The following is a 10,426-nucleotide window of genomic DNA, read 5'->3' as shown; positions in this document are numbered from 1 at the left end:
ACACGATACCTCGACAGCCCGGTCCGCATCGCATCTCCGCATCGCTGCGCTCGACCGACGAGATGCTTGGTGAACTGTTGGACGTCCAGAGCTCCGCGAATATGAAGGGACGTGCAACGATCCCAGTGGCTTCGAGGTCCGCAAACATGTGGGCGAGGCACCTGCGAAGACGCGACATCCAAACGATTGCGAGGTGGCGCAAACGGGCAGCTTCAGGGGGTGCAGTGAGGCTCGGCAGCGTCCCCCGACCCAATTTCGGGTCGCTTTCGAGCCACAGAGCGTCGGGAATCGTTCGTCATGGGGGCCACCAGATGCTCTCGCGACAGCTCCTCGGCTCGAGTCGATTTGATCGAGATCATCTCAGCGCCTCCGACGGGCGCGCGGCGCCGCGGGTGACACGGTGCTCACCGCGCAATGAATGAGACGTTCGGTGCGCCAGTGCTAAGCAGAGACCTCCGGGAAAACATTCCAGGGGTGGCTTACCCAGGGTCTAGCGCACCGCTCGACCTCTGGAACTAAGTTGGGCCCCTCGTCGGTCGCCCACCATCGTTAACGGCCGTTCTCGTCATCCACGGGCTGCCCCGACGCGAACCAAGTTGCTCGCCATCGACCGGTGGTCTTTCCCGAGCGACTCGCAGTCGGGCCCGAGGCGCGGCATGGTCCACAGACCGAGCGCCGCGCCAAGTCCTGGAACCGCTGCATCGGACGCCCAGAAAACCGTGGTCGCAGAAGATACCTTGACTGCATGATTCTGTTTTTCAATGGCCATGGTTGGTCCAAAAACACGATGATGGCATATTAAATCATGCGCCATCTGGCAGTACGGGGACCGCGCAGGTCGCTCTTAGATTAAATCGTAGCCCGATCATCAGAAAACGGGACCTCCGAAACCATAGCGCAACTCTGACTTCGTATTAAACCCCCTTAGAACCTAAGATGAAAGTCAGCCTAACTTTCTACCAATATATTTCCCCTTTTCTTAATCCTTTCTAACCCTGTTATAGCTGCTTCCCGCACTGTAATAGACGGAGAGTCTTCCTGGACCTAGTGAGGCAGGTCCTCTGCCCGTTCGTCCAGTAGCCCCGGCCCCCGTATCCTACGGCAGCTGAGGTGGCGTGAGGATAACAGAGACGCCGGTGTACCGCCACTGCGTAACCTCGATAGTTCAACCGCACACGGCAGGGCAGCTCCACGTGGAGAGGTTATTATATCGTTCCGAGGGTTCATCCGCGGGATCCGGCGCCGGTAGGCGGAGGCGCGAAGCGCCGGAGACTACCGGCGCCGGATTCTTCGGGCGACGCCAGAGATACCTCCGGCGGTATCCTCCGTATCTTACAACACTCACACCCCGAGTCTGGGCTATGCACCACTAACGCTACTTTTCTGCGGCGCTGTGATTACAGGGTGAGCCTGCTAACCAGCACCGCCGCAGCTCCGGCTGAGCGCCGCTCTCCGCCGGAGCGCCGCGGATCCCAAGCTCCAGGCCGCGTCCCGCGCGGACTGAGCCACTCCGCCTACGCCTTCGCAATGCCTCACACCGCGACGAGACGCCGCCTCCGACAGCGGCGGCTTTCGGCCGCCTACCCGACCCAGCTTCCCCTTCGACTGGGGCTCAGGCCATCCATGGACATGCGCACCTCCATCTTCTCCAGTGGCCGCGCCACGTGCTTCTCCGCCATGCGGCGCCTGCGGGCAAGCAGAGATACCCCCGGCGGTATCGCCCGTATCCTATATAACTCACACCCCGAGTCTGGAGGCACCGGACGCTTCCCTCGTAGTCCGCGTCCGCGCACCGCGGTACCAACGCGGCTATCCGTCGATTACTCGGATCCCGCGACGTCGCGTAGGGCCCGGAGGCTATCGGTGCCGTTGTTCTCCGGGACTTCGCTACTTGCTCTGCGTTCACCGGGCTACAGAGTGCGACGCTCCCGCGTTTATCGGCGCCGGATTATACGGCCGAGGATGTTTCATCCGCGGCGGAGCGTCGTTCCATTGCCGCCGGTACTCGCGCGCGCGGCGCGGTGTCGTGCCGAGAGCCCTTTATTTTAATTAACACAGATCGCGTTTCAGATGCAGGCATCACATTTTTTTATGATCATCACGCGCGCTTCGGTTTCTTCTTCGCCGGCGCTTGGGGGGTCCACTCCTCGTCGTCGTCGACATCCATCCTCCGGGGTCGGTGCCACACATCCATCAATTGTGGCGAGATGCTCGGCGACATGCTCATGCGGGCCACGGGCTGCTTTGGAGTCGTGTGGCGCAGCTGGGCGAGCGGCGACCGTTTCGGCGTCGTCGCGTCGACGCGCGGGAGTTTCGTCGGCGAAGGAACGGGCACGTACACTTCGTCCGGGCACCGCTCGAAGCACGACTTGACGCCATCGAGCGTCGTCACGGTGCCGACGTTGTCGCGCCATACGACCGCGTCCGAATCCCACGCGTCCGAAGGCACGCGAACGGTCGTGCGGGTGGTCGTGGTGCTGATGTCAACCCGTTTCACGAGGAATCCGAGCGGCTTGATCAAGGGTGTCATGGTGTTCCAGCTATCTGCTTTCTTGATTGTGTTCTTGAGACTTGGCGTGATCTCGATGCGCATCATCGTTGCGTCGACGACGCCGCTGGGCGACGCTGCCGGTGTTTCGGGGGCCGCGAGTTGGACGACGGCGTCGATTGCGACGGACTGGGGCTACGGATGTGCAAGCGACGGCTTGTAATATGCGGCGCTTGGCGCGACGAGTTCGGCGCGACGACGACGAAGTCAACGGCTTCAACGACTTTGACGTTGAAGTTGCGTCGTGAGCTCCAGCGCCGCGACTCGCGCCGGCGCCCACGAATCTGCTTCCGACCGCCCCGCGGGCGCGCCGATGTCGCAGGACGACCGCGCAGCCGCGCCGCGCCGCCGGACGCGCGCGGCGGCGTTGCCGCGACGACGTCATCGCGGAGCATTAGTGGTCGACCGAGGAGTAGTAGGGGTGGGGGCGCGCGGGGGGGTCGAAGTCACGGAACGGGGATTTTTTTGTCGAATGTCATTGTGGTATGTTCGGGGAGCATAGAACGGCGCGTGTGAGGTCCGGGGGATGTCATTTCGGGGCGCGTACGCGCCGCGGCGCGAATCCCGTCGCGGGATTAACCGCGTTTTCGCGCGCGAAACGCGCGCGCTTGTCGGCGGCCAATTTCGCTCCGGAGACGTTCGTTCGCTTAGTTTTATACATGGGAAACATGGAATGTGGTTTTTTTTTATTTAGAATTTGATTTCGCCGGGCTGAAAACGGGCCCTATGCGACGGCAACTTTTTTTCGTGGTCTTTTTTTCGCGGTCTTTTTTTTCGCCTCGTGCTCCGCCAAAAATCGAAAGTCAGGGAATCGCCCCGAGTCCGTGCGTTGGAAGCGCAAATCGATCGTCGAACCATCATTTTTCGTCGAACATCGTGGTTTTGCAAGCCTCGGCGCATCCCAAGTGGCGCATCTGAAGAGTGGAAGAAGCGATGGGAGGGCACTTGCGACCGTCGATGCCAGCCATATAAAAACAAACGACGGCAGCATGAGTCGCCTCCTCATCATACTCCTCGCGCTCTCTTCAGCGCTCAAACGCGGCGGCCGCCCGCCGACGCAGCGGCGGCGCGCGCCCGCAAAGCAGCAGCAGGAGCCGCCCAGCCCCAAGCCCTGCGTCGTCGACGCGACGCCCGTGCCGGACACGTTGCCGCACATTCTCCACGCGGACGCGGACCTCGTCGTCGTCGACAAGCCCGCGGGCTGGACCCTCGACGCGACGCGCGCCTTCGCCGCGCCGGGCCTCGCCGGCCCCTCGGCCGCGGGCGCGACCGACGCCGACGGCAGCGGCGTCGCGTGCTTCGGGACCGCCGCCGCTCTGAAAAACGCCGCCTGCGCGCAGCGCGCCGTCGCCGTCGAGGCGCCGGGCGCGGCGCGCGGAAACGGCGCCGACGAGTTCGTCCGGCGGCGCGCGCTCGGCACGGACGTGCGGAGCGGCGGCGCCGCCGCGGACCTGCGCGCGCGGCTCGCGGCGCGCGGCGCGCCCGTCAAGGGCGACGCCGTCCACGGCTGCGGCGTCGACCGCGCCGCGGCCCGCGCGCTCGTCCACTGCGAACGCGTCGCGCTCGCCGACGGCCGCGCGTTCGCGGCGCCTTTGCCCGCGGACATGGCCTTCCTCGAGGACGCCGACGCGCGCCGCGACCTGCGGCGCGACGGGTCGACGACCTGCTTCCGCGAGGTCCACGGCGCGGCGGACGGCGCGCCGCCGAACTTGGCCGTCGACCGCTACGGGTCGCATCTGCTGGTGCAGCGGCCCGAGGAGGTTTCCGAGCGCGCGCGCGACGAAGTCTTGGACGGGTTGGCGCAGCGCGAGCCCTTCGAGGGCGTCTACGAGATCGTCACGCGCACGGACCGGTCCCACGGGGGCCAGGGGCTGCCGCGGCTCTTGCGGGGCGCGCCGGCGCCCCGCGACGGCTTCGCCGTCGCCGAGCACGGCTGCTCCTTCCAGGGCAGGACAAGGGTGATTCAACGTCGCTTCAACGTGAGTGTTCCGCGCGCGCGCGTTACGGAACCAGCATCGACGCTTCGAGAGCGCTCCGAGAGATGATCGCTCGTCCAAAAATTAGCCGAAACGAGCGGAAAACGACCGAGATAGGAGCCTCCAAAGTTGGGAATTTCGCACCCTTTTCCTGCCCAGGCTCCTTCCACGTCGAACTCGGGGAAGCGAAGCTGTCGACGGGCCTCTTCCTGGACCAGCGGCCCCAGCGCGCCTGGCTCGCGAGGCACGCGGAAAACCGGACCGTGCTCAACCTCTTCGCGCACGCCGGGGCCTACAGCGTGGCCGCGGCGCTCGGCGGCGCGTCTCGGACGCTGTCCGTCGACTGCGACAGGAAGTGGCTCGCGTACGAGGCGAAATCGCTCGCGTATAACGGCGTCGCCAACCCGACCGTGGACGTCGGCGGCCGGCCCTTCCCGAAGCACGACGCCATCTACGGCGACTGCTTCGCGTGGCTGCGGCGGCTCGCGAATCGGGGCGAGACGTTCGACGTCGTCATGCTCGACCCGCCGTCGACGTCGACGGTCAACGGGAAGCGCTGGTCCGCGCAGCGCGACTACGGCGCCCTCGCGGCGCTCTGCGCGCCCCTCGTGAACCCGGACGGCGGTCTGCTGTGCTGCACCACCAACGCGCGGAAGCTGCGGCCGCGGAAATTCGCGCGCGTCTGCTCCGCGGCGCTCGACGACTTCGCCGCGGACCGCGGCCTCTCGATCGTCCTGGACCGCGTCGTGCCGCCCGCCGTGGACTACCCGGTCCTCGCGGGCCAGAGCCCGGAGGTGAAGAACCTCGTCTTCCGGTTCGAGCGACGTTAAGTCACCCTCCGGTTCGAGCGGCGTTAGAAGGTTCTAGCGCGACGCGGCCTCGGCGGCCGCGGAGACGCGGCCGCCCGACGAGGGCTGGAAAACGCCGGAGCCGCGGAGCTCCTTGGAGGGCGTGAGCGGGGAGACGAGGCCGCGGTAGAGCCACTGGAAGGGGCCGGGGCTGAGGAACTTGTACATGGGGTCCTTCTTCGCCGTCTCCTCGAGCATGGCGATGTGCGTCTCGACGTTGACGATCGTGTTCGCGGCGATGACGCCGGACGCGGCGGCGCTGGGCGTGCCGATGCCCGGGAAGCACGAGTCGCCGCAGCGGAGGAGGCCGTCGACGGGCGTCTTCAGGTTCGGGAAGGGGAAGGGGATGGGCGTGAACTTGAGGAGGCCCGCGTAGGGCGCGGACGTGCCCGCGGCCCAGGCCATGCCGTAGGTGCCGCGGTCGCGGCGGAGGAACGCCTCGTGCGCGAGGGGCGACCCGACGATGTGGAACTCGGCGCGCTGACGCGCGTCCGGGATGCAGTTCTCCAGCGCCTCCCAGAGGATGTTCGCGCGCTCCTCCTTGTAGGCCTCGTAGGCCTCTGACCCGGGCTCGAGCTGCTCCCAGGGCTCGTAGGGCTCGCCGCCCGACGAGTAGACGTGGATGACGTGCTTGCCCTCGGGGCACACGGAGCGGTCCAGGAGCGACGGGATGAAGAAGGAGCAGAGATTCTGCGAGTCCTGCATGGACCGGCTCCAGTCCTGGACGATGAGGTGCGCGGGGTTCTTCGCCGTCTCGTCCTCGGCGGCGCGCCACCTGGGCAGGAAAAGGGTGCGAAATTCCCAACTTCAAAGGCTCCTATCTCGGTCGTTTTCCGCTCGTTTCGGCTGATTTTTGGACGAATCGATTGCTCTCATCGAGTTCTCGAAGCTCAGCCGAAGATTCCGGCGCAATCCGTTCAATTACGCGCACATTGAAGTCGGGTTGAATATTTGATTTCCACACAGCCCGCCACGAGGGGTGGTCCGCGAGCTTCTTCCCGTCGACGACCTTCTCCGCGTCGACGGCGACGAAGAGGTGGAGGATGGCGCCGTGGCGCGGCAGCGTGCCCAGCGTCTGGCGCCACTCCTGGAGCGCGGAAAAGCCCGGCATCTCCGGGTCCAGATCGTCCTGCGCCGGGAGCAGCTTCACCGTGTCGAAGGGCGTCGCGTTGGACACGACGGCCTTGCGCGCGCGGATGACCTTGCCGCTCTTGAGCCGGACGCCGCAGGCCCGGCCGCCCTCGACTAAAATCTCCGCGACGTGCGTGTTCAGGGAGATGTCCATGCCGAACTGCGCGCCGCCCCGGTGCAGCGCCCGCGCGATGTTCTCCGTGCCGCCCTTGGGCACGGAGTAGGAGCAGCCCGGCTCGAAGAAGCGCTCCAAGATGTAGAGCATGTGGGCCGTCATGGCGCCCTTGGCCGGGAAGCCGCAGAAGATGCACATCGTGTCGATGAAGTTCCGGAGGAACGGCTCCGTGACGAGCTGGTCCACGGTCTTGTGGAGCGAGTCGAAGGTGAGGGGCAGGTCCGCGAAGACGTCGGGGTGCGTCGCGACGTAGGGCAGGCTCCCCGCGGTCGTCGCGAGGAAGCCCGGGTCCTGGCGGAGGTTGAACAAGCACACGGCCGTCGTCGACCCGCCGAGCGTCTTCAGCCGCGACCGGAGCGCCTCGAACTCTTTGATGGCCAGCTCGCCGTCGGACGCGTGCTCCCGGAGCGACTCGTAGAAGCCGCCGGGCGCCTCGACGTCGCCGAGCTGGAACCGCCAGTACTTGACGGGGCCCGTGCCGTCGAAGTTGGACGTGGGGACCCAGTACGCGAGGCCCTGGTACGTCTCCACGGGCAGCTCGCTGTCGAGGACGTCGAGCAGGATGCGCAGCGGGTTCAGCGACGGCTTGTCCAGGCCCTCGAAGATCGACGGGCCCACCTCGAAGCTGTACTTCTCCTTGTTGTGGACCTTCGTGAACGAGTGCGCGGAGCCGCCCATCTTGATGTGGCTCTCGAGGACGATGGCCTTCTCGCCGTACTTGGCGCACATGGCGCCGCAGGCGAGGCCGCCCATGCCGCTGCCGATGACGACGACGTCGTACTCGTCGCCGGCGTCGCCGCCGCCCATGCCGTCGCCCGTGCCCTTGTACGTGGGCTTCTCGTACGCGCGCTCGCGCTCCGTGTCGTAACTGAAGGTCATGACCTTGTCGCGCGACGTCTCCTGCGTCTGCGCCACGTTCTCCGCGATGGAGCGGACGCGCGTCGGCGACCGCGCCGACCGCAGCGACGGCGCGACGAGGGCCGTCGTCGTCGTCGCGGCGAGCGCGAGGATGACGCGCATCATCGTCGTGGTCGTTGCCGGCGTTTTTTTATGGCCGCGGGCAGCGCGAGATGACGACGAAGCTCGATCTATAGCTGCAAGCGGCGAGCTGCAATGAGGTGCCAGTGGGCCCGAAGATGAAGGCTTCATTGCCCTTGTCGGCGCGCCTCCACGCCTACGAGGCTCCTACGATCGAGTCCGCGTTACTTCGCCGCGCACGCGGCGGCCTTGTCGGCGAGCCCGCAGGCGACGGTCCTGTCGACGCCGATGCCCCTGCCGTTGATGTCCGTGCCCTTGGGCGTGCTGTACTTGGCCACGGTGACCGCGACGGCGCCGTCGTTGCCCGGCGGGTCGCCGAGGGGCAGGACGGTCTGGATGACGCCCTTGCCGAAGGTGCGGTCCGAGTTGGCGCCGACGACCGTCGCCGCGCCGTTGTCCTGGAGCGCCGCGGTGAGGACCTCGGCCGCGGACGCGGTCTTGTCGTCGACGAGCACGGTCAGCTGGCGCCCCGCGTAGGGCCCGTCCTCGTTGGCGACGTAGCCGAAGGGCGCGCCGCGCTGGTCGATGACGTCGACGACCTTGGCCTCCGCCCGCAGGAAGAGCTTCGCCGTCTCGATGCCGCCCTCGAGGGACCCGCCGCCGTTGCCTCGGAGGTCGAGCACGAGCGGGCCCTTCGTCGCGTCGACCTTGGCCCGCACGAGGTCCGCCGTGTCGAGGGCGAAGGCGCGCACGCGGACGACGTTGCCGTCGCCGCGCACCGTCGAGAGCTGGACGACGGCGCGCTTGAGTTGAGCTTTGGCGGGCGCGGCTTTCCCTCGCACGTACGTCACGTCCACGGACGACCCCGCGTCGCCCCGCAGCGCCCGGATCGCCGTCGCCGGCTCTAGGTTTCCCAGGCCGTCGACGGCCGTGAGCACGTCGCCGGGCCGCAGGCCGCCCGCGTCCGCGGGCGCGCCCGGCTCGACGTCGACGACCAAAACGCCGTCCGCCGCGTCGACGACGGTGACGCCCGCGCCGGCGACGAAGGCCGCGTCGCCGAGCGTCGCGGCGACGAGCTTCGCGTAGTCGTCCGGCGCCACGTAGCGGGTGTACTTGTCGCCGAGCTTCTTCAGGAGCGCGACGACGGCCTCGCGGCCGGACTCGGGGTCCTTGGCGGCCTTCATCGCCGCGCCGCGCTCCTCGAACCAGGACAGCCCGTTGAAGGTCCGGTCGAAGAAGGCCTTGTCCGTCGTCCGCCAGGCCTCGGCGGCGAGCCGCTGCGGGCTCGTGAGCTCCTTGGCGCCGCAGGCCAAAGGCGTCGCCGCGGCGAGCGACAGGCCCAGGACCGCGGCGCCGCCGGCTTTTCTGGCGATGGCCGCGGCGCGCGGCGGCTGTGGCGTGCGCAGGCTGCTGGCTACGGCGAGCGCCGCGAGCAGCCTGCACGCTCTCGACTGACACAGCATGCTGGCAAGCTTGTGGCTCAGTGGTGTCGCACTTCAAGGTCTTGTTCAAGGTGAGCGATCACCGCTGTGGCAATTCGGTCTGGACGGCCAAGACGGGCGCGGCGCCGGCCCGCGGAGTACTGCTTGTGCGGCGCCGTGCGCTCGGAGCTGCGCTAGTTCGTCGCCGGCTTCCGCGAGGTCGTGCCCTCGACGCACATCGCGCCCCAACCGCTCCAAAAACCATGCTCCCGAAGGCCGGCCGCCGCTTCTTCTACGCCGTCGCGCGCGGCCGCGAGACGGGCGTCTTCGCGACCTGGGACCAGTGCTCCAAGGTCGTCAATGGCTTCGCCGGGGCCAAGTACAAAAAGTTCGACGACCGCGGCGCCGCCGAGGCCTTCGCGCGCGGCGACGGTGACGCAACACCGTCTGCGCCCACCCGCAAAAAGCAGCAGCCGAAGCGGACGGCGTTCGCGCCGCCGGCGGGCGTCCTCGCCGTCTACACCGACGGCGGCTGCCGCGGCAACGTCGCCGTGGACACGAACCGCACGCAGCCCGCGGGCTGGGGCTTCGTCGCCGTGCGCGACGGACACGTGCTGGCGGAGCGCTGGGGCCCCGTGGAGCTCGCGCGCGGCGCCGCGGGCTACCTCGGCGCGGAGAAGTGCTCGAACAACACGGGCGAGCTCTCGGCCATCGGCGAGGCGCTGCTCTGGCTCCGCGACGAGGACCGGGGGACGGCGCGGGCGCTGATCTGCTACGACTCCAAGTACGCGGCGAATATCACCGACGGCACGTACCGCGCGCACAAGAACGTCGACCTGGCCCGCACGTGCCAGAGCCTATTCGCGGCCGAGCGGTCGCGGCGCGCGGGCGGCGTCGCGCTCCAGCACGTCAAGGGCCACAGCGGCGACGCCTACAACGACCGCGCCGACGCGCTCGTCCAGCGCGGCATCGCCGGCGACCGGTCGGGCCGCGGCGCGGACGCGCCGCGGCCGGAGGGCGCGGACGCGCCGCGGCCGGAGGGCGCGGACGCGCCGCCTCCCGCGGCGCCGCCCATGGACGACGGCATGCGCGCGACGATCGCCGCGAAGCGCGCCGAGGCGCTCGCGCGCAAGCAGCGGCGCGCCGAGGAGCGCGCGCGGCCGTCGCCGGAGCCGAAGCGCGCGAAGCCCGCGGAGGACGTCGTCGACCTCACGGGGAGCCCCTAAGACCATCGGGGGGGCCGCTTGCATCTCGGACGATGAGACCCCGGCTCTACGTGTCGTCTTCTTAGTGCTTGCTTTCTTGGAGGGGCGGCTCACGCGCGCGTCTTGACGCCGTCCTGGTCCAGG

At 67.8% G+C, this 10,426-nt stretch overlaps 3 protein-coding genes across 3 annotated transcripts; 2 read left to right on the top strand and 1 right to left on the bottom strand.

The window, feature by feature from the left end:
• Nucleotides 1–4,589: 4,589 nt before the first annotated feature.
• AURANDRAFT_30294 (hypothetical protein) lies at nucleotides 4,590–5,354 on the top strand (the record flags this gene model as incomplete). The annotated part of the gene is made up of 1 exon (XM_009041364.1): nucleotides 4,590–5,354. One exon carries the CDS (start codon nucleotides 4,590–4,592, stop codon nucleotides 5,352–5,354), a length of 765 nt encoding a protein of 254 aa, XP_009039612.1.
• Nucleotides 5,355–5,387: 33 nt separating this feature from the next.
• AURANDRAFT_30491 (hypothetical protein) lies at nucleotides 5,388–7,485 on the bottom strand (the record flags this gene model as incomplete). The annotated part of the gene is made up of 3 exons (XM_009041283.1): nucleotides 5,388–6,125; nucleotides 6,379–7,110; nucleotides 7,147–7,485. The coding sequence occupies 3 exons, from the start codon at nucleotides 7,483–7,485 to the stop codon at nucleotides 5,388–5,390; spliced, it is 1,809 nt and encodes a 602-aa protein (XP_009039531.1).
• Nucleotides 7,486–9,340: 1,855 nt separating this feature from the next.
• Nucleotides 9,341–9,496, top strand: AURANDRAFT_30365 (hypothetical protein; the record flags this gene model as incomplete). Its single annotated transcript, XM_009041365.1, has 1 exon — nucleotides 9,341–9,496. A coding segment is annotated over one exon (156 nt), but the record flags the coding sequence as incomplete, so codon positions are not given.
• Between the last annotated feature and the right edge of the window lie 930 nt (nucleotides 9,497–10,426).

Source organism: Aureococcus anophagefferens, assembly GCF_000186865.1.
Source record: "Aureococcus anophagefferens unplaced genomic scaffold AURANscaffold_20, whole genome shotgun sequence".
Classification (NCBI taxonomy): Eukaryota; class Pelagophyceae; order Pelagomonadales; family Pelagomonadaceae; genus Aureococcus; species Aureococcus anophagefferens.
The sequence above is the reverse complement of the archived record's forward strand: the minus strand, read 5'-3'. Positions and strand labels throughout refer to the sequence as shown.